At 56.8% G+C, this 22,407-nt stretch overlaps 1 protein-coding gene across 3 annotated transcripts in view; it reads left to right on the top strand.

Annotated features, from left to right (window-relative positions):
- Positions 1–22,407, top strand: part of HMCN2 (hemicentin 2) — a 178,031-nt gene that overhangs the window by 88,088 nt on the left and 67,536 nt on the right. For all 3 annotated transcript variants that reach the window (XM_077967520.1, XM_015116555.3, XM_077967519.1), the window contains exons 26-44: positions 711–905; positions 2,391–2,521; positions 2,832–2,979; positions 3,381–3,507; positions 5,397–5,551; positions 6,952–7,230; positions 8,799–9,080; positions 9,781–9,889; positions 10,122–10,291; positions 12,186–12,340; positions 12,732–12,828; positions 13,372–13,467; positions 14,388–14,564; positions 15,931–16,088; positions 16,798–16,921; positions 18,631–18,806; positions 19,554–19,650; positions 19,799–19,918; positions 22,203–22,364. In XM_077967520.1, the coding sequence (XP_077823646.1) occupies positions 711–905; positions 2,391–2,521; positions 2,832–2,979; positions 3,381–3,507; positions 5,397–5,551; positions 6,952–7,230; positions 8,799–9,080; positions 9,781–9,889; positions 10,122–10,291; positions 12,186–12,340; positions 12,732–12,828; positions 13,372–13,467; positions 14,388–14,564; positions 15,931–16,088; positions 16,798–16,921; positions 18,631–18,806; positions 19,554–19,650; positions 19,799–19,918; positions 22,203–22,364 (2,958 nt within the window). The remainder of the gene's footprint in view (positions 1–710; positions 906–2,390; positions 2,522–2,831; positions 2,980–3,380; positions 3,508–5,396; positions 5,552–6,951; positions 7,231–8,798; positions 9,081–9,780; positions 9,890–10,121; positions 10,292–12,185; positions 12,341–12,731; positions 12,829–13,371; positions 13,468–14,387; positions 14,565–15,930; positions 16,089–16,797; positions 16,922–18,630; positions 18,807–19,553; positions 19,651–19,798; positions 19,919–22,202; positions 22,365–22,407) is intronic.

The raw sequence follows: 22,407 nt of genomic DNA, 5'->3' as shown, positions 1-22,407 counted from the left end.
GGCTGCGTGCACAGACCAACATGGGGTGTGTCCTAGAGATCAAGGGACTGGGGGTGGTGGCTGGCAAAGTGACTGGCCCAGGCTCGTGGAGGGAGGAGCAGGAGCAGGCTGAGCAGAGTTGGGGCCTCCTACAGGCCCTGACCCCAGGACACAAAGCAGGGTGCTGGAGCACGGCAGGCTCGGCTCGTTTGTTGATTTAGTGCCTACTGTGTGCCAGGCACTGTGTTAGAGGCTGGCAGTCACACCAGGGAAAAAAACAAAGAACCTGGCCCTTGTGGGGTGGGGGCACAGATAAGAAGCAGCGGAGACCTGAATCATAGATGCGTCCTCCGGTCACTGGAGAGTGGAGGACAATGGCTGAAAAGCAGGGAGGGCGGGGGCTGGGGGTGCCAGTTGGGGTGCAGTTCTAAATGAGGGAACTGCATGGGGCCTTGCTCTGAAGAGAACCAGAAAACAGGCATGCAGTCCCCTGCCTTGGTCCCTCAGGCACCCCGGGAGGCCATATGGATGGACAGTGTGGGTAGGTGGCGGGTGTGGGGGCGCCCACAGCTCCGAGTGAAATGCTCCTCCCAGCCTTGGGGGGACGGAGGTGCCTGGAGTCGTCCCTGGAGGGTCAGCCCCTTTTGCACAGAAGAGATGTGTGGGGGACAGTGCAGGTGTGGAGGGGAAGGTGTCAGGGTGTACGTACTGATGACTGTGCACCCTGCCAGGAACGCCCAAGCCGCAGGTCACATGGCGGAAGGGCCCGTCCTCGGAGCCCCTGCATGACCGACCAGGTGTGGCGGTGCTGGAAGAGGGCTCTCTATTCCTGGCCTCCGTCTCACCCACGGACAGTGGAGACTACGAGTGCCAGGCCACCAACGAGGTGGGCTCCACGTCCAGGAGAGCCAAGCTGGTGGTCTATGGTGAGCAGGGAGCCAGAGCTGGGGGCAGGAGAGGAAAGAGGCAGGGACCCAGGGACGGGCCTGTCTTCCTCCCAGGACTGTATCCGGCCAGAGGCCCACAGTGATGCTGGGGGTCTGACAGTACCACGGGGTGCCCAGGTGTGGCAGTGCCAGTTCCCCAGGGCCCAAGAGCTTCCTACACAGGAGGATCAGGTCCTGCCACCAGGTGCCAGTGACGGGGAGATCTTGAGGGGGCTGGGAGAGTGGCAGGTTGTACTGGACACCCCACTTCCCTAGAGAGACCCCCACGGAGACAGCATGGGGGAAGCACCTGGAATTCCATCAGTGTCTTTGATACTGGTCTAGAGGTGAAGATAGTTTAAGATGACCCCTTGGCTGGGCGTGATGGCTCGTGCCTGTAATCCTTGCACTTTGGGAGACTGAGGCAGGAGGATTGCTTGAGCCCAGGAGATCTAGACCAGTTTGGGAGAGACAGATCCTGTCTCTACATAAAATAAACTTTAAAAATTACTTTCGAAAATGAGCATGGAGCCGGGCGCGGTGGCTCAAGCCTGTAATCCCAGCACTTTGGGAGGCCAAGATGGGCGGATCACGAGGTCAGGAGATCGAGACCATCCTGGCTAATCCGGTGAAACTCCGTCTCTACTAAAAAATACAAAAAACTAGCCGGGCGAGGTGGCGGGCGCCTGTAGTCCCAGCTACTCGGGAGGCTGAGGCAGGAGAATGGCGTAAACCTGGGAGGCGGATATTGCAATTGCAGTGAGCTGAGATCAAGCCACTGCACTCCAGCCTGGGCGACACAGCGAGACTCCGTCTCAAAAAAAAAAGAAAATGAGCATGGATGGCAGTGCAGAGCCCCAGAGCCCACCTCCGGGTGAAAACTGTTACCATTGGCCTATTCTCACATTCTCGTCCTCAGCAGGGAGCGTGCCCACCCCCACATCCAGGGTGCTATGTGCAGAGGAAGGGGGCCCCCCTTAACACGGGCAGTGCGGGTGGGCTGGGGAGTGGTCTCTGCCGGCAGGATGAACTGACCTCGCTTGGGCAGTTCTAACAGCTCCTAATGCCACCTGCTGCTTCTCCAGGACCAGTTGCCCTGTAATGACTTGCTTAAGACATTTGTTACAAAAGCATGGCCAGGCCTCACCTTCAGAGATTCTGATTCAGGGGGACCCTCCCTGGTCACTGTGACACCAGGTTGGGTGTAGAACCAGATGGATCCAAGGGGACTCTGGCACCCTGCAAAGCTGAGTGTCAGAAAGGGTGGCACCTGGGCCTGGGCACGACTGGGGGTGTGTCGGTCCCAGGGCAAGGCTGCTGCGGCCATCTGCAGGTCCACAGGACCCTTTGTGGCTGGGCGGACGGGGACAGGCAGACCTCCTCCAACCCCAGTGATGAAGGGGAGGGAATGGCCCAGACGGGGTCCCTTTGGCTGTGGCTCTAGGGGGGCAGGGAAGCAGCTCCTTGGCTCTCCTTGCCCCCAAGTGCCCCCCAGCATCCGGGAGGACGGGCGCAAGGCCAACGTGTCGGGCATGGCCGGGCAGTCCCTGACGCTGGAGTGTGACGCGAACGGCTTTCCGGTCCCTGAGATCGTGTGGCTGAAGGACGGGCAGCTGGTGGGTGTCCCCCCCAGGGTGGGCGGGCTGTGGGTAGGATTTGGGCTGGGGACAGGCCTTCTGGATGGGCGTTCCTGCGTGTGCCACGGTGGGGCAGGGAGATGTGACAGGTGTCTTTTGTCCTGCTCTGGGGTTCAGGGCAGTGGAGGACGGTGGTCATGTGATGAAGTCTGGCAGGGGGCTGCGTGGCAGAGAGCATGGCACCGTTCTGGCCACCGGCCACCTCTCGGGCCTCAGTTTCCTCATTACTGATGCTGAGGGTGGTGGCTGGATCCCCGCTTACTGGCTCCCTCTGGCCTCTCCTACCCAGATCCCTAAGGTGGGTGGCCACCGCCTGGTGGATGGGGGCCAGTCCCTCCACTTCCCCAGGATCCAGGAGGGTGATTCTGGACTCTACTCCTGCCGGGCCGAGAACCAGGCTGGGACCGCCCAGAGGGACTTCCGTCTCCTTGTGCTCAGTGAGTGAGGCCTGAGCCCCGCAACTCCCAAGTGCGTCTGACCCTGTAGCCCCAACTCTTGCAGGCACACGGGGGGAGAGGGGAGACATTGCCTGCGGAGAGCAGGGGGCACAGAGGCGCCCATGACAGACCCAACCCCCATCCTCGCAGAGCTGTCAGGCTCAGGGAACAGACATTAGACAGGTGATTAGCAAAGTCATTAGTCACAAGTGCTATAAAAGGGCAGCCTGGGTGCTGAGGGCTCCAGGGCAAGCCCATCTGGCCAGGGTTCTAGGGGGCTTCCCAGGAAGGTCGGGTAGGAGAGGGCCCAGACTGGGGGTCTGCACAGACAAAGGCCCCGTGGTAGGCAGGGCTTGGAGGGTTTGAACAGTTTCCCACCCATCACCCCTTCTCACCTCCAGCCCCTCCTTCCGTGCTTGGAGCCGGGGCCGCTCAGGAGGTGCTGGGATTGGCTGGTGCAGACGTGGAGCTGCAGTGTTGGACCTCAGGGGTCCCCACGCCCCAGGTGGAGTGGACCAAGGACAGGCAGTGAGTGGCTCCCACCGGAGGATGGCGTGGGGTGGTGCCTAGACTGGGCCTGCTGGATGTGGGGGTTGGGGGAGGTTGAACTCTTCTGGGGGAGCTGACAGGCATGGCATGTGCCACCCAGGGCCCAGACTGAGGGCTGTAGGGGCGCCTCCCACCCAGTGGGAGATGAGCCAGGGAGACCCCACTCTTGCCTCAGCAAGGTCTTCAGGTCTTTCATCACTTAGCCTTTCCATTTTTTTTTTTTTTTTTTTTGAGACAGGGTCTTATTCAGTTGCTCAGGTTGGAGTGCAGTGAAACGATCTCAGCTCCCTGCAGCCTCAAACTCCTGGGCTTCTTGGGCTCAAGAGATCGTCCCACTTCAGCCCCCCAAATAGCTGGGACCGCAGATGTGCACTACCAACAACGGGCTAATTTTTTAAAAAATGTTTGTACAGATGGGGTCCTGCTTTGTTGTCCAGGCTGGTCTCGAACACCTGGCTTCAAGCAATCCTCCTGCCTTGGCCTCCCAAAGTGCCGGGATTACAGGCATGAGCCACTGTTGCCCAGCCTCTTTTTTTAAACTCACTTTTTCTCTAAGTAAAGTTTACATAACAGGCTGGGCACGGTGGCTCACGCCTGTAATCCCAGCACTTTGGGAGGCTAAGGCGGGCAAATCACCTGAGGTTGGGAGCCATCAGCCTGCCCAACATAGTGAAACCCTGTCTCTACTAAAAATACACACAAAAAAAATTAGCCAGGCATGGTGGCGGGCGCCTGTAATCCCAGCACTTTGGGAGGCCAAGGCGGGCAAATCACCTGAGGTTGGGAGCTATCAGCCTGCCCAACATAGCAAAACCCTGTCTCTACTAAAAATACAAAAAAAAGTTAGCCAGGTGTGGTGGCGGGCACCTGTAATCCCAGCTGCTTGGGAGGCTGAGGCAAGAGAATCACTTGAACCTAGGAGGTGGAGCTTGCAGTGAGCCGAGATCAAGCCACTGCACTCCAACCTGGGCGACAGAGCCAGAACCCGTCTCAAAAAAAAAAAAAAAAAAAAAAAAATCCACATAACATACAATTAGCCATTTTAAAGTGTACAGTGGGCCGGGCACGGTGGCTCACGCCTGTAATCTCAGCACTTTGGGAGGCCGAGGTGGGCAGCTCATGAGGTCAGGAGATCAAAACCATCTTGGCTAACACGGTGAAACCTCTTGTCTACTAAAAATAAAAAAAAAAAATTATCCGGGTGTGGTGGTGGGCGCCTATAGTCCCAGCTACTTGGGAGGCTGAGGCAGGAGAATGGCTTGAACCCAGGAGGCAGAGGGTGCAGTGAGCCGAGGTCGCACCACTGCACTCCAGCCTGGACAACAGAGCAAGACTCAGTCTCAAGAAAAAAAAAAAAAGGTGTGCAGTGTAGTGGCATTTAGTACATTTGCAGCATTGGACAACTTTCACTTCTATTTAGTTCCTGACATTCCATCACCCCAAAAGGACTCCCCGGATCCATCAGCAGCCAGTCACTGTCCCCCTCTCCCCAGCGCCTGGCAACCACAGCCTGCTTTCCTGCTCTATGGATTTGCCTGTTCAGGGCACTTCACGTCACTGGCATCATACATAGAGCGTGTGGCCTTTTGTGTCTGGCTTCTTCCACTCGGCATGTTTTCCAGGTTCATCCATATTGTGGAGAGTGTCAGAGTTGCCTTCATTTTTGTGGCTGAATAATGCTCTGTGGCATGGACGGACCACACGTTGTTGATCCGTTCCTCCCTTACTGGGCCTTTGCGTTGCTCCCACCTCTTGATGCTAATGAATGGCCCAGCCTCGATTTTCACAAGCCACACACTCCCTCTGTGCAGCCTGCCCCCATCAGCGCCTCGGCCTTACCGGCACTTTTCCCTTGCCCGTCTCTCCAGGCCTGTCCTTCCGGGAGGCCCTCACCTGCAGGTCCAGGAGGATGGCCAGGTTCTCAGGATCACCAGCAGTCACGTGGGGGATGAGGGACAATACCAGTGTGTGGCCTTCAGCCCAGCTGGTCAGCAGGCCAGGGACTTCCAGCTCCGAGTTCATGGTGAGCCCCAACGCCATCCGGGACCCCGCCACAGGCTACATGGGAAGCTTCCTGCCCGGTTGCCTGCTGCCTTGGAGGGAGGGTAAGGGCTGAAATGGGGGACCTGGTAAGTGATCCCTGAGTCCAAGAAAGCCGGGGTCGGGGTGAGCATCAGGGTCAGGGGATAGGGTATCTGGCCTAGCATTATCCAAACCCGTGGTTTCCATCCCAGCTCTAAAAATGTACTACCTTTTTTCGTTGTTTGTTTGAGATGGATTCTCTCTCGGTTGCCCACGCTGGAGTGCAGTGGCACCATCTCGGCTCACTGCAACCTCCACCTCCCAGGTTCGAGCGATTTTCCTGCCTCAGCCTCCCGAGTAGCTGGGATTACAGGCACCTGCCACCACACGCAGCTCATTTTTGTGTTTTTAGTACAGGTGGGGTTTCACCATGTTGGCCAGGCTGGTCTCAAACTTCTGACCTCAAGTGATCCTCCCGCCTCGGCCTCCCAAAGTGTTGGGATTACAGGCGTGAGCCACTGTGCCTGGCCCAAATTTACTACTTCTGAACCTCTTGGAATGATGATTTCTTTTACTTTTCTTTAAATGAGTCACACTTCCTTACACTGAAACACATTTATTTAGATATCACTTACTCTTATAAAGGATATTTAATATTGAAACGGTGAGCAGAAAACCAGTGCCGCTTGGCTGAGGAAGCTGAAAAAACAAACACACCCCATAAAGCAATGTTGTAAATCCTCGAGGTGTGGACTCCACAGAGGGTACCCAGCCTGCCTCTGCACTCTCTGTGCTAAAAAGCAGAGACTAGACAGTGCTAGAAAGTTCAGGGACATGCATAGTAGCACCAAATGCAGCCTTTCCTTGCTGTAACCAGGATAGAAGAAGATTTGGGAGGGGTGTAGCCGTTTCATTCTTAGATGCGGTTATTTCATGCTGTGCCCGTGTGCCCCATAGAATCGTCCTGGGTAGCGTTGGTGGTGGGTGACCAGCCCCGTGCGAAGTCCTCATCTAGTCCAGCCCCTCATTTCACAGATGGGGAGACTGAGACCCAGAGAGGGGAAGTGGCTTACCCCTGGTATTCCAGTGAGTTAGAGGCAGAGCGGGGCCCGGAATCCAAGCCTGTGGCCCCGCCCCCACCTCCTGCACCTTCCACACCAGCATGTCCCCATGCTGGCCTCTGCCATCTGTCCCCATACCCCGCCCTCCTTGTCCCCCATGCCTTCTCTGCCCCCGCAGTGGAAGCCTGTGGTGTCTCCTTGTCCCCCATGCCTTCTCTGCCCCCGCAATGGAAGCCTGCGGTGTGTCTTGTGGTCCAAAGGCATGAGTCTGCTGACCTGGAGGAGATGCCAGTGGTCTCAGGGGCTGCCTGTGACCAGCCCCTACCACTTTCCTTCTCAGCGCCCCCCACTATCTGGGGCTCCAATGAGACAGGTGAGGTGGCTGTCATGGAGGGCCACCTGGTGCAGCTTCTGTGCGAGGCCCGAGGAGTGCCCACCCCAAACATCACCTGGTTCAAGGACGGGACCCTGCTCCCCCCCAGCACCGAGGTGGTCTACACTAGGGGCGGTCGGCAGTTGCAGCTGGGGAGGGCCCAGAGCTCAGATGCCGGCGTCTACACCTGCAAGGCCAGCAATGCTGTGGGGGCCGCAGAGAAGGCCACCAGGCTGGACGTTTATGGTGAGCAGCCAGGGGCCACGGCAGCTGGCGTGGGCAGTGGGAGGGACTCAGTCATGGTGGCCCCTGCCTGTCTCCAAAGGAAGGTGAGGTGGCCACTTGGAGTGGTCAGAGGCGAAAGGATAATGGGACCAAATCATTATCTAGGGAGAAGGGTCCTCCCAGCTCATGCAACTTCCCTCATACACGTAAGAAAACTGAGGCCAGGAGTGGAAAGGCCCATCTGGGAGGTCATGGCGGAGCTAAGTGCAGAATCCAGGTCTCCCCTCATGGTGTGGGCCTTTTCACTGAACCACGCCCAGACCCCCGTGACCACCACAATAATTAACTGCCCTTCGTTAGTCACTTCTGTAAGCTAGACCAGAGGGGCACTTTGCAGCATCAGCTCAATTGATCAGCTGGCAAAGGGACTTGAGGTCTCGTGTCCCCAGTTACAGATGGTCACGGTGAAGCCCTGGAGCGGAGAGCTTTCTCCAGGTTCACACCATTAGGAGGTGGTGGGACCCGGTCCATACGTGGGCAGATCTGACTCCAGACCTCATGCTGGGAACCTCAGCATCAGCTCAGCCCTGAGGGGCTTGGCTCTGGGGACCTTCGAAGGAGAACTCAGAGGAAAGGGTGTCGGTGGCTCTGGATGGGTCTGAGCAGGCCCCGGTGAAGTGTGAGAGGGCAGTGTGCAAGCTGATAGGGGTCAGCCTGGCCCCCCGTGAGCAGTCAGTTCGGGAGCTCTGGCTTCCAAAGATGCAAAGGGCTTGGGTGTCGGAGCCTCAGGGACCCCAGAGGGCAGTTGAGCTGCATGGGCTCCATGGCAGCCTCTGAAGATGGCCCTGCTGCTAGTTCAGGGACTCTTATTTTGGGACCTGAGGTCCCCCAGGAAATGAAATAGAAAATGTGTATGTCTATGCTTTTATTACATTTTCAAAGGGTCTTACACCCAAATAAGGTTAAGAAGCATTTCCCAGGCCACGGTTGCCCCTTGTCCCCTGGTATTGGCTTCATCAGCTCAGCAACTTTAGAGGCTCCTTGAGGGTAAGAGATAAATTTCCCCTCTGGCATGGCCACCATGGGCTCCAAGCATAGTTAACGTCTGGTCCCCTTGGCCATCGCTGGCTAAGTTAGGAGTCCCCCAAGCCAAGCTATCTGGGCTCAGGTCTGCCCCAGTCTTTTGCCTCCTGAGACCAGGGAGGGAGGGGACTTCTAGGAGCAGAGCTCTGTCCCGGCCCTGAGGGTCTCATTTGAGTCCAGCAGGTACTGGACCTGCCATGTGTAGACATTGGGCATGCAAGTAGGCCAGCCCTGGTCCCGCTCCTGCTGGGCTTGCCGGGGTAGCAGCGGGGATGGAGAGGCAACAGTCCGCACCCAGGAGTGGGGTGGTGCACCCAGGGGCTGAGGAGGGTGAGAACGCTGCCCCGGGGTCTGAGCAGGGGGTTTGGCCAGTGGAGGTGAGGGAAGGAAGTGTTTCACATGGAGTGGGGTCGCTGAGGGGCTTCAGCGGGCCTGTTGGGCTGAGATGAGAGCAGGCTGGTGTCCGGCTGCGGTCCCCAAGCCACCAGCCCCTGCCTCTTTTCCAGTCCCACCCACCATCGAGGGCGCCGGCGGAAGACCATATGTGGTGAAGGCTGTGGCTGGGAGGCCCGTGGCGCTGGAGTGCTTGGCCAGAGGCCACCCGCCCCCGACCCTCTCCTGGCACCACGAGGGGCTGCCCGTGGCAGAGAGCAACGAGTCTCAGCTGGAGACAGGAGGCAGCGTGCTAAGGCTGGAGAGCCCGGGGGAGGCATCCACAGGCCTGTACAGCTGTGTGGCCAGCAGCCCTGCCGGGGAAGCCGTGCTGCAGTACTCCGTGGAGGTGCAGGGTGAGCCCAGCCCACTCCACTCAGAGCTGCCTGGGCTGTGGACCTCTGCCCAGACCTGCTTCGTGCTTGTCCTGAGAGAGCTCCTGAAGTGGAGGGAGGGTGGGGAGAAGTAACCAGTGTCCCTTCATTGCATGACACAGATGAGGACACTGAGGCCTGGGCTGAGGGGCCGGCAGGGCTAGGAGTGGGCAGGGTGGAGCCCCAGGATCAAGGGTCCCTGACCGTGCCCAGGACCCTGGGCCGGTCACCCAGGACGGAGAACCTCGTTCTGCCTTCTGCCAATGGAGGGGCCCTTCACGGAGACTTTCCTAAGGCCAGCTTGTGGGTGTGGTCCCAGCAGGGCAGGTAGGGCCTTCACCTGCTCTTCCGTCCATTGCTGAAGCATCTCAGGTACTAGTGCTGTGCTGGCCCCGTGTAGCACTGGAAATGAAGCTGGGAACAAGGCCACCCGGACTCCTGAGCCCTCAGTCTGCCGGGGAGGCAGATGTTAAATAATCAGGCCCAAGCCTTTAGGGAGCCCAGGGTGTCCCCTCACCCTCCTTGGGTGGCCCTGGAAGGCCTCCTGGGGAAGGGGCCGCTGACAGGGAGACCTGAGGGTGAGGTGAGGCTGGGCCTCGCTCCGAAGGCACTGGCGACTTGGGAGGGTTTGCGGCCAGTGGCTGCTCAGCTACAAACACCCAGGAATGTGTTCTGCCTGCAGTGCCCCCACAGCTCCTGGTGGCTGAAGGCTTGGGACAGGTGACCACCATCGTGGGACAGCCCCTGGAACTTCCCTGCCAGGCCTCAGGCTCCCCGGTACCCACTATCCAGTGAGTCTGGGGTGGTGGTGGCCAGGGCTGGGGGTGGACAGAGAGCGTGTGCTTTGCAGGTTGTGGGGGAAGTGGACAGGAGAGAGGCTCCCTGTTCCCAGGACTGGGAAAGAGGCCTGGAGCTGCAGCTGGTGAGAGCAGGTGGGAGGAGCTTCTGGGCTTCCCACTTGTCCTGCCTGGTCTGGCCTTCCCTGGCCTCAGGTTGACCCGCCCTCCTCCCTACTCACCTTAGGTGGCTGCAGAATGGTCGCCCAGCTGAGGAGCTGGCCGGGGTGCAGGTGGCCTCACAGGGGACCACACTGCACATTGACCATGTGGAGCTGGACCACTCAGGCCTCTTCGCCTGCCAGGCCACCAATGAGGCGGGCACTGCCGGGGCCGAGGTGGAGGTGTCTGTGCATGGTGAGTGGGCACCTGGGGTTCTGGGACTGTGGGCAGCCTGAGATGTCAGAGGTGGGTGGAGCCAGAGGACTGTAACAGGCCTGGAAGGACATGGGGCTGGTCTTCTCTGGATGACATTTCTGGGCTGGACTTTCCAGTTGCCCACAGAGATGCAAGTGTGAGAGGCTGGCTGGGCCACTTACCACACTTATCCTCTGTTCTGTCCAGCCCCTAGGCCTCACTCCTCTCCCCAGCTTCCTCTTTCTCCATCCGCTCTCTTCATGCTAACCACGCTGAACTTCACTTAGTTCTTTTAATACATCAACCCTCTTTCTCTCACCTTCAAGTCTACGTATGCTGTTCCTTCTGCCTGGAACATTCTCCCTCCTCTTTGCTTGCCTAGCTCCTTATCTTTCAGGCATATCCTGAAATACTCTTCCTCCAGGAAGACTTCCTTGATTCTACCATGTTTCTCATCTGCACTACCCAACCTCTCAATGCCTTAGCCCTCCACCCACTACATTGGGATTGCTTATTTGGTTGTCCATCTCCACTGTCCACCTCTGTGAGCTTTGAGAGGGCAGCATGGTAGCTGCCTTTCCCTGCTGTGTCCAGGGGCCAAGTATAGTTCTGGCCACAGAGTAGATGCTCAGCACACATAAGGATGCATGGATAGATCAGTGGGTGGCTGGGTGGGTGGGTGGCTGGGTGGATGGATGAATGGGTGGACAGATAGAAGGATGGATGGATGGATGGATGGATGGATGGATGGGTGGATGGATGGAAAGGTGGATGGATGGGTAGATAGATGGAAGCAGGGGTGGATAGAAGGGTGGATGGATGGGTAAATGGATGGATGGATGGATGGAAGGGTGGGTAGATGGATGAATGGGAGGGTAGATGGATGGATGGGTGGGTGGGTGGATGGATGAGTGGATAGGTGAGTGGGTGGATGGAAGAGTGAGTAGATGGATGAATGGGTGGGTAGATGGATGGATGGGTGGGTGGATGAATGGGTCGACAGATAGAAGGATGGATGGATGGATGGATGGGTGGGTAGATGGATGGATGGGTGGGTGGATGAATGGGTGGACAGATAGAAGGATGGATGGATGGATGGATGGATGGATGGACGGATGGATGGATGGAAAGGTGGATGGATGGGTAGATAGATGGAAGCATGGGTGGATAGAAGGGTGGATGGATGGGTAAATGGATGGATGGATGGGTAAATGGATGGATGGATGGGTAAATGGATGGATGGATGGATGGATGGATGGATGGATGGATGGATGGATGGGTGGGTGGGTGGATGGATGGAAGGGTGGGTAGATGGATGAATGGGTGGGTGGGTAGATGGATGGAAGGGTAGGTAGATAGATGGATGAGTGGGTGGCTGGATGGATGAGTGGATGGGGGGTGGGTGGATGGAAGAGTGGGTAGATGGATGAATGGGTGGGTGGATAGATGGATGACTGGATGGGTGGATGGGTGGAGGGATGGATGGAAGGGTGAGTGGATGAATGAGTGGATTGATGGATGGGTGGGTGGATGGATGGAAGGGTGAGTGGGTGGATGGATGGCTGGATGGATTGGTAGATGATGGATGGGTGGGTGGATGGATGGATGGATGGACAGATAGATAGGTAGATGAATAAATGCATGAATAGCTGCATGGGTGCATAGATGGATGGGAGGATTTTTAAAGGGAATAACTATTCTGCTGGCTCCCAGTCTAGAACTCTTTCCCCTAAGCCATGTGTCTGGGGGATATGGTGGGCAGAAGCTAGATGCCAGCCTTTGGCCAGCCCTTCAAGGCCACCTTCTCACCCCCAGCCATTGAGGGGGTTGCTGGGTGCCCTCTGTACCCTTCCTGATTCTGACCCAGGCTCTTCCTGATTCTTTCCCTTACCAGAGTTCCCATCTGTCAGTATCATTGGGGGTGAGAACATCACAGCTCCTTTCCTGCAGCCTGTGACCCTCCAATGCGTAGGGGATGGGGTGCCTACCCCAAGCCTCCGTTGGTGGAAGGATGGTGTAGCCCTGGCAACCTTTGGGGGGAACCTACAGGTACGTGCAGGGGTCCCAGGGCTGGCGAGCCAGCTGGGCACAGGTGGAGGGGCTGCTCTGGGGGCTTCCTGGAGACTCTGAGGAAAGCCCAGCAACCTGGGGATAGGAAGGGCCCAGGGCCCTCTCTGTCTGAAAGGGTGAGCCTCAGCCTCTTCCTGGTCCTAGGAGCTTCAGTTGTCAGAGGGAGAAAATGTCGGCCGGGGGGACAGGGAACGGTATGCCTGGAGATCGGACGAATCCCTGGAATCTGAGTGCTTGGCTCAAAACCCGACCCCCAGAGCCAAAAGTGTCCCCATGCCTCACTGCTCCTGACTCCGGGCTCGGCAGCAGCCTGGCCACTCGCCATGTCCCCGTCATCCTGTGGCACACTCTCTGTCCCCTTCCCCTCCAGATTGAGAAGGTGGACCTGAGGGACGAGGGCATCTACACTTGTGCCGCTACCAACCTGGCTGGGGAGAGCAAGAGGGAAGTGGCCCTGAAGGTTTTGGGTGAGGATGTGGGTGGCCAGCAGGGCCCAGGCCAAGGATGTTGGGTGATCCCTTGGGGACCCTTGGGGCTGGGATGTGTGGCTAGAGATGGGGAGGAGGTTTTCCCATCATAGGTGTGCACTTAACTTCAGAGGAAGTAGAAAGCCCTGAAATGAAAGCATTAGCAATAGCTCTATAGTGCCTTTTGGCTGCTTTTGGTGGGATTTTTAGTAGCAGACCTTGCCCACATTCATATTTACCTTTGCTTATTTTGGGAGTTTCTTTGCAGGGAAATCCCTGTCCTTGTCCCTTTCCCTGGCTGTGCTGTCCTGGGGTGGGGGCTGGGTGCTGTATGATTGCTGTAAGGATGGCAGCCTGTTGCTCTTTGGTCTTGGGCTTGGTTCCAGGAGTGGGGTTGCTTAGTCTGAGGACGTGAGTTGTTTTAGAGCCCTGTTGTCTAGGATTTTCTATGGGGAGCAGGGAGCAGCGCTGCTGGGATGGCTGGGATGAGAGCTGCCCAGAGCTTACACCTACCAAGCTGGGTCTCTCCTTGTCTGCTCCTAGTGCCCCCCAACATCGAGCCAGGCCCAGTCAACAAGGCAGTGCTGGAAAATGCCTCAGTGACCTTGGAGTGTCTGGCTTCGGGCGTGCCCCCTCCTGGTAAGACCCCTCCTCTTGGCTGAAAGCTACTTCCAGGCCAATTCACTGTCTAATGAGGCTGGCGAGTGACCCAGGGACCCTCTGACTGGACGTAATGGGAAGAAATCAGCAGGTCTTTCCCCCCATTTCTCTCATTTTCCTCTCTTCCTCTTCAACAACGTCCTTCGGGCCAAGGCACTGCTGAGGTCCAGAGCCCGGGATCTGAAACAGGCCTGCAGGGCATCTACTCACAGTCAACTTCACAGGGCTGTCCGGGGCTGGGGCAAGGATCAGGACCTCAGAGTCATCATCCGGTCTGTAGGGTCCTCCCCTGTAGACCAGCAGTTGAGGAAAGGGCCGGGTGCTGGGGTCTGGGTGTGAGTGTTTGCACAGGGGACTGGGTGAGGCTTACAGGGACCCAGGAGGAGGGCCCTTCTCCGGTTCCCATCAGAACTAGGCCCACCCTGCTTTACTTGTGGCCTATGAGCCCTGGGGATATTTGCCCCCTCTCGTGGGGACGCATGCTGAGTTCCAGGGGGCGCGGCCTGACAGAATGAAGGCAAGCTGCAGATACACGTGTTCCAGCCTGGCTTTGAGGCTGCTGCTTTGGGCTGGTCCACGTTCTCTAATGCTCCCTAGGCGAGGGGGTCTCCTGGTAGGGGAAGGGCAGGGCTGAGTTTTACTCTCTCTGCTCCTGGCTGCCTCAGCCTCTGCCCACGGGGCTTCTTCTTCACCCTTGGTCCTGTCTTGGGCAACATTGCCCGGTTCCACCCTGACTCCCTTTTGTGAATGAAGAACTCTGACCTCCAATGCCTGAACAAACAGTGTGGCCGCCCTGGAAGGTTCTCTTGGATGCCCACCACACCAGCAGAGTCTGACGGGCTGGCAGAACCCTTGCACTTCTCTTCCATTCCCCCTTGCATCTCTCTTCCTTTCCCCAGATGTCTCCTGGTTCAAGGGCCACCAACCTGTCTCTTCTTGGATGGGAGTGACAGTATCAGCAGATGGGAGAGTTCTCCGCATTGAGCAAGCCCAGCTTTCTGATGCTGGGAGCTACCGCTGTGTGGCATCCAATGTGGCAGGTAGCACAGAGCTGCAGTTTGGCCTACGGGTCAATGGTGAGCATCCCTGGGCCTCTAAGGGCCCTTGTCCAAAAAGTTGGCTTTTCATCCATTTGTCTGTTAGTCTGTCCATCCACCTGTCCACTCATCCATCCATCTACCACCCCATCCATCCATTACCCCATCCATCCATCATCCATCCATCCATCATCCATCCATCCACCCATCCACTCATCCACCTATCCACCCACCCATCCATCAATTCATCCATCCATCCATCCATCCATCCATCCATCCATCCATCCATCCATCCACCTATCCATCCATCCATCCATCCATCCATCCATCCATCCATCCATCCATCCACCCACCCAACCATCCTTTCATTCATTTATCTAGCCACCTGTCTGCTCACCCATCCACCTGTCCATTTGTCTACCTGTCCACCCACCCATCCATCAACTCATCTATCCATCCATCCATCTACCTACCCATCCACCCATTCACCATCCATTCACCCATTCAACTACCCATTCTTTCACTGATCCATTTTCTATCCAACCACATTTATTGAGTCCATGCTCTGGGACAGACACTGGACCTACAGCCCTAAATAAGACAGACCTCAGAGCTTTCAGTCAGTGGAGGACACAGCAATTAGTCATTCCCCAGAGTACTACTTGATGTCAATTGTGATAACAGCTGGTAAACATGAGGTGCTACTGAGCACCTATAACAGGGCACGACCTGGCCTGTGGAGTCCAGGAGGCAACTTTGACACTTGGATACCTACACTGAGGTCTCTGCCAAGGCCTGAGGTTGCAAAGACCTGGGGAATTTGAGAAACTGAAAGGAGGCCACGGGGCCAGGATGGTGCTGGTGGCCATATGGACCTCTTGGGCCTCATGGGCCATGGGAGAGGTTGGGTCTAAGAACAGTGGGTAGCTGGGCAGGGGCCTGGGACCCTGGGCAGCATGGCTGGTGCCTCCCAGATACAATGGAATCTTCTGGCTATTTTCCGCCAAAAGGGGACTGCCTGTAATACGGTATTTAATCTCACACCCCTGAGTTAGGAAGTAGCACCGTCCAGGGACCCTTGGTCCCCTCCCTGTCCCCATAATAAATGACCTTCTGCTGACCAGAGGCCTGCATGCGAGTGCTGCTTCCTGGCTGGTCAGCCTTGGGGCAGGTGACTTCCTCTCTGTGAGCCTCAGTTTCCCATTTGTAGAAGCCTCGTGGTGGTGTTAAAAGGATGGAATGAGTAGCTTCAGGGGCAGTGGAGTGGCTCAGAGCCTGTGTCTGGATGGCTGTCCTTGTGCTTTTGCTGTGACTGTGTGCTCCTGCAGGGGTGCCCAGCCAGGGGCCCTGCCTGCTTTGCCCCAGTGGGGCTCAGCCTGTGCCCCCTGTCACCCCTGCCCTGCAGTGCCCCCTCGAATCACACTGCCACCCAGCCTGCCAGGCCCTGTGTTGGTCAACACCCCTGTCCGGCTGACCTGCAATGCCACCGGTGCCCCCGGCCCCATACTGATGTGGCTGAAGGATGGAAACCCTGTGTCCCCTGCAGGGACCCCTGGCTTGCAGGTCAGTAGGGCTGGGTGACCCCGGCTCACCTCCCTGCACCTCCCATGGATGCTGGGAACGGTGTGAAGTAGCCCTGGGAGCTTAGGGTGAGGGAGAAGCAGTGATAGCCCAGGGCCGAGGGCTGGAGGGAGGTGAGGCTGAACAGAGAGGCTGGAGCCACAGTGCCCAATGGTAATGATGCATTCCATGAACGTGAACCATCTATGTCATTGTAGATGTTCTTGTAGCCACAGTAAACTGAGTAAAAAGAAACAGGTGAGATCAATGTTAATAATACACGTTAGCTAATCCACTATATCCAAAATAGCTTCATTTCATCATGAGATCAACAAAAAATAGTTATTGAGATATTTTATATTCTTCTTTTCATATTAACTCTTTGTCGTCTGTGGCGTATTTTGTACCTGGGGCCCGTCTCAATTTGGCCTGGCCACATTTCAAGGGCTCACTGGCCATGTGTGACGAGTGGACAGAGGGGCTCTAGAGGACTCTTCCTGAGGTCCAATGTCATTGCCTGCCAGCTGGCAGAGGTCCAGAGGCCCAGATGCAACCCTCAGTTTCCCTGCATCATGAGGGGCTCTGAGGGTCTGGGGCAGGCTGTCCAGGCATGCCCGGCAGCAGGGCCAGCTTGGGCAGGTGAGGTTCTGCCCCTTGGGGTGTGCAACAGCAGGACAATTGCCTAATTTGGGCTTTCCCCCTGGGGTCACAGGTCTTCCCTGGGGGCCGGGTCCTCACCTTGACCAGCGCCCGGGCCTCCGACTCTGGGAGGTACTCCTGCGTGGCTGTGAGCGCGGTGGGCGAGGACCGCCGGGATGTCGTCCTGCAAGTCCACAGTGAGTCTCAGACTGGGAAAGGCACGTGGTTCAGAGCAGCAACTCCAAGGAGATGGGGTGGGGGGCATTCCCGGTCACTTCCAAAGGGAGAGGGGCTGGGTGGATGGAGGAGTGCCCACCTGAGAACAGCTGCCTTCCAGTACGGATCAGTGAGCTCCAGACCCGCCCTGGAGTGTGAGCTCCCGCAACGGGTGGGAGGGTGGGCAGGTGGCCCCGCATAGCCAGGAGTTCTGCCCTATGTTCAGGGAGAGGCGGAAGCGGTGTGAAGTAGCAGGAGCAGCGTGGAGTGATGGTTAGGAAATCTGGCTGTTGAGTGTCACCGACCTGGGGTTCAAACCCTGCCTCTGTGACTTTGAGCTGGTCACTTTGCTTCTCTGAGCCACCATTTCTTCATCTGCAAAATGGGAAGAATAGCATTCACCTCAAAGGTCACCATGGGGACTCACTAAGCCCCTGAGCTCACGAAGCTGCTGCAACCACAGGAGCTTATTTTTAAATGTCCTCCTCTGGGTTTTTCTGGGGCTCTGTGGGGGTATAAGAAGGAATGCTGGGAGCTGGGTGCGGTGGCTCATGCCTGTAATCCCAGCACTTTGGGAAGTTGAGGTGGGTGGATCACTTGAGGTCAGGAGTTCGAGACCAGCCTGGCCAACATGATGAAACCCCATCTCTACTAAAAATACAAAAAAAAAAAAAAAATAGCTGGGTGTGGTGGTGTGCACCTGTAGTCCCAACTACTTGAAAGGCTGAAGCAGGAGCATCACTTGAACCTGGGATGTGGAGGTTGCAGTGAGCTGAGATCATGTCACTGCACTCCAGCCTGGGCAATAGAGCCAGACTCTGTCAAAAAAAAAAAAAAAAAAGAAAGAAAGAAAGAGAGAAAAAGAGAGAGAAGGAAGGAAGGAAGGCAGGCAGGAAGGAAGGCAGGAAGGAAGGAAGGAAAGATGGAAGGAAGGAAGGAAGGAAGGAAGGAAGGAAAGAGGGAAGGATGGAAGGAAGGAAGAAAAGGAAAGAAGGAAAGAGAAAGCGAATGAACTTAGTCTTAGGTGGGAGGTGGTACGAAGGATTTGATTCTAGCTCTTTCCCTTTGCTGGAGTGAAGATGGTTAACACATATCGTATGCCCAAGAACCCCACCTGTGCCATTGGATTTAACCTCATGGCGGCCCCACCAGGTGGAGATTTTCATTATCCCCACTTTACAGATGAGGAGACTGAGGCCCAGGAGTGTAAGTAGCATCCCAAGGGCCTCGCATGGTGAGCGAGTGGTGGAAGGCAGGATTCCACCCCAGGAGTTCTCCCCCTGGACCCTGCGTTCCTTCCTGCAAAGCCGCGCTGGTTATTTTTGTTTCAGGGGCAAAAGGTGGTTCTGAGACCTGCTTTAAAAAATTTTTTTAACAAAAATTTTAAATTTTAGAAAGTTTTGAGATAACTGTGGATAATTGTAGATTCACAGACGTATGTAAGGAATAACAGGGAGACCCTGAGTTTCCTTCCCCAGTTTCCCTCTGTGGAAATGTGCTGCAGAAATCTGGGATGTAGATATCGCGACAATCTTACTCAGACTGGCTCCTCTGAAGCAGGACTGAAGGCAGAGGAATGGTGGGCACTCCAGGCTGCCACGAGTAGCTAGGCCTGACCCAGGGTGTGGCCCCTCCTTGCCAGCCCTCCCCCATGTGCCTGAGGGAGCCCCTCTCCTGCCCCCTCCCACAGTGCCCCCGAGTATCCTCGGAGAAGAGCTGAATGTGTCCGTCGTGGCCAATGAGTCAGTGGCCCTGGAGTGCCAGAGCCACGCCATGCCCCCTCCTGTGCTGAGCTGGTGGAAGGACGGGCGGCCCCTGGAACCACGGCCTGGAGTCTACCTCTCCGCAGACAAAGCATTGCTGCAGGTGTGCAGGTCCCCAGTCAGCCAAGCAGGCCTCCACCTCGGGCCACAGGCAGGATGGGGCCTGCAGGTGCCCCAGCTCAGTGACCTACAAGCCCTTTTCCTCCCAGGGGATGGGGGACAAAACCCCAGGACTGGGTCCTCAGGGCCTCCCTCAGGGCCCCTGAATCAGCTGAGTGGTGCCAGCTGTTGGGTTAGAACCTACCTCACCTGCCTTATCCTCCTCCCACCCTTCTACACCTTGTGATATGATCATTCCCAACTCAGAGCACTGTCATTTGGCTTCCCCTCCTTCCGTTCATTCTTCAAAGCCACAGCCTAGCCCCAGCACCCCCAGGTCAGGATCTGACCCCTGAGTACAGGTCCCCTGCACCCCACCAGCCTTCTTCCTCCACCTTCTCTTCGGGTCTGTTTTCTTGGGCTTTCCAAAGAGGCTGGGAGCAGATGAAAGGCAGGAGCAGGTCTGATCCAGTCACATGCCTTCCCCTTAGCAGATCTGGGCCGTGGATGTGAAGGTGGGGAGGCTGGCAGGGCTGCCATCCGGGGGGCCCTTCTCAGGCCCACCACAGGCACCGGCTTCTGGAAACTTCCTGGTGCAGCTGGTGGGGAGATGCTGTCCCTGCCCTGTGCTCCAGGTGGGGAACCTGGGGCTCAGCGATGTCACGTGACGTGCCTGCAGTCACACAGTCTGTCCAGGGCTCACCCATCTCTGTGCTGTCCCCACCTATGGGGTGTCTCTGCTCTTGGCCAGGTGGACAGAGCCAACGTGTGGGATGCGGGCCGCTACACCTGTGAGGCACTGAATCAGGCCGGCCGCTCAGAGAAACACTACAATCTCAACGTCTGGGGTGAGGGTCTCCCGGGCCGGGCACGGGGAGGGGGCTGTTACCTTGATTGGGTCCCAGGACACAGCCCTCCTCCAGCCTGCCCTCGCCTTGCTCATCCCCTCCCCATCCCAGTCCCACCCCCACTAACCCTCTCTCTGCTCTGACTCAGTCGCTCCAGTGTTCCCTTCGAGGGAATCCCACACCCTGACCGTGAGCGAGGGACATCCTGCCAGGCTGTCCTGCGAATGCCGGGGCGTCCCCTTCCCCAAGATCTCCTGGAGGAAGGACGGTAGGATTGCTGCCCTTGCCCAGCCCCACCTCATTGCCAGGCACAAGGAGGCTATGCCCAGCCCCCACTGGTTACCCCCACCCCAGAGCCTAGCTGAGATGGCGAGACTTATGGCTCGAGGGGGTGGGGATGCTGGTTACAGAAGTGACACTTCGCCCAGCCCCTCTCTCCTCAGTCCCTGAGCCTGCAGGAGCCCCTGGTCCTGCTCTGCCAGTAAGAGCTGGATTGATCTTCAGGCCTCACTTCAGACGTCCCTTCTTCCAGGAAGCCCTCCTTGACTGCCAGGCTGGGACAGAGCCTCCCTGATGCAGTCCCTGTCACTTGTCATGTCACCCACATTAGTCCTGTGTGTGTTCCTCCATTAGTCTGTGACCCCTGTGAGGCACCACCTTGACCACTGCTGAATTCCAAGTTCAGTGTATGTACAAAAAAGGTGCTCAAAAAACATTTAGAATTCGCTTCACCAATTTTTTTTTCTTTTTTGAGATAGCATCTTGCTCTGTTGCCCAGGCTGGCGTGCAGTGGTGCGATCTCAGATCATTGCAACCTCCGCCTCCTGGGTTGGAGTGATTCTCCTGCTTCAGCCTCCCGAGTAGCTGGGATTACAGGCAGGTGCCACCATGCCCGGCTAATTTATATATTTTTAGTAGAGACAGGGTTTCACCATGTTGGGCGGGCTGGTCTCGAACTCCTGACCTCAGGTGATCTGCCCACCTCGGTCTCCCAAAGTGCTGGGATTACAGGCATGAGCCACTGCACCCAGCCCATTTAACCAATATTTATTGAGCGACTGTGCCAGGCCCTGTTCTAGGCACTGGAAATACAGCAGACGATAAAACAGATCCCCACCCTCACAGTGGGGGCAGTCAGATAATAAACACACAGTTAGTACATGACTCGGTACCCTAAGTGATAAATGCTATGGAGAAAAATAAAGCTAGGAAGCCGGGGAAGATATCCTGGGGGGTTGTAGGATTTGCGGTTTTAAGTTGGGTGGCCAGGAAGGCTTGACCAAGCAGACTTGAAAAGGTCAGGGCTGAACATGAGAATATCACAGGGAAACGCATCCCAGGCGGAGGTAAGGGTAAGTGCAAGGGTCCTGGGGCAGGAATGCTGCTTGGATGGAGGAATGAGAGGAGGTGGGGAATCAGGGATGATGGAAGAGAATGGAGCTGCCATTACCAGGATGGGAGATCCCAGGGGCAGGTATGGTAGAAAGACCTAGCATTTGGGGTGAATTAATCTTGAGCCATCTGCTAAACGCCTAGTGAGGTGTCCAGTGGATGGTGAGAGACAGGTGTCTGGAGCTCAGAGGAGAGATCTGGGCTAGGAAGCAGCCTGGGAGTAGCAAGACAAGCTGAGGTCACCAGGACAGAGAGGGAGGAAGCAATGCCATGTGGCCACTGGGTCTGCTTCCGTGCTGGGACATGCATATTGAGTCATGACCCAGTCCAGAGGTCTCCTCCTCTAGAAACAGAGGTGGAAGGGTTTAATCCAATAGGTCAAGGTTGACAAATCCTCCTCCTACAAGAGGTCGTCTTGATGCCAGGTCTACCAGTTGCCTGGTGGTCCTCCTCAGGCCACTATAGCTAAATGGATGGTCATTCCATCAGTAGCCTTTATTGAGCCCTGCTGTGTGCCAGGCCCTGGGGAGCCACTAAGGATCCCAGGGGGAGGCTGGTCACGGTGGCTCACGCCTGTAATCCCAGCACTTTGGGAGGTTGAGGCAGTGGATCACCTGAGGTCAGGAGTTCAAGACCAGCCTAACTAACATGGTGAAACCCCGTCTCTACTAAAAAATACAAAAATTAGCCGGGTGTGTTGGTGTGCACCTGTGATCCCAGCTACTCGGGATGCTGAGGCATGAGAATCACCTGAACCCAGGAGGCAGAGGTTGTAGTGAGCCGAGATCGTGGCACTGAACTCCAGCCTGGGCAACACAGCGAGACTCTGTCTCAAAAAAAAAAAAAAATGATCCCAGAAGGAAATTGAGGCAGGGTCTGCCATTCTGGAGGGCCCAGGCCAGAGTAAGATTCAGATGGGGCACCTGTAGGCAGATCTGTGATGGGGAGAAGCCTAGGGGGATAGGGAGGAGCTCAGAAGAGGCACCAGGACCAGATGTGGCACTCACGTAAGGCTTCCTGGAAGAGGTAGTGTCTACATGGACACCTGAAGGATGAGCAGGAGTTGGCAAGAATGGGTGGGAGGACGCACTTTCCCAGTGGGAAGACATCATGTCCTTGCAAATACCCTGGACCAGGAGTTTCTTTTTCCCTGCACCCAGGTCAAACCCTCCCCGGGGAGGGGGCTGGTCTCCAGCAGGTGTCGGCTGTGGGGAGGCTGCTGTACCTGGGACAGGCCCAGCTGGCTCAGGAAGGAACATACACCTGTGAGTGCAGCAACGTGGCGGGGAACAGCAGCCAGGACCTGCAGCTGGAGGTGCACGGTGGGTGAGCCGGGCAGGCGCTGGGAGGGTCTGGGATCATGGG

Source organism: Macaca mulatta, chromosome 15 (assembly GCF_049350105.2).
Source record: "Macaca mulatta isolate MMU2019108-1 chromosome 15, T2T-MMU8v2.0, whole genome shotgun sequence".
Lineage (NCBI taxonomy): Eukaryota > Metazoa > Chordata > Mammalia > Primates > Cercopithecidae > Macaca > Macaca mulatta.
The sequence above is the reverse complement of the archived record's forward strand: the minus strand, read 5'-3'. Positions and strand labels throughout refer to the sequence as shown.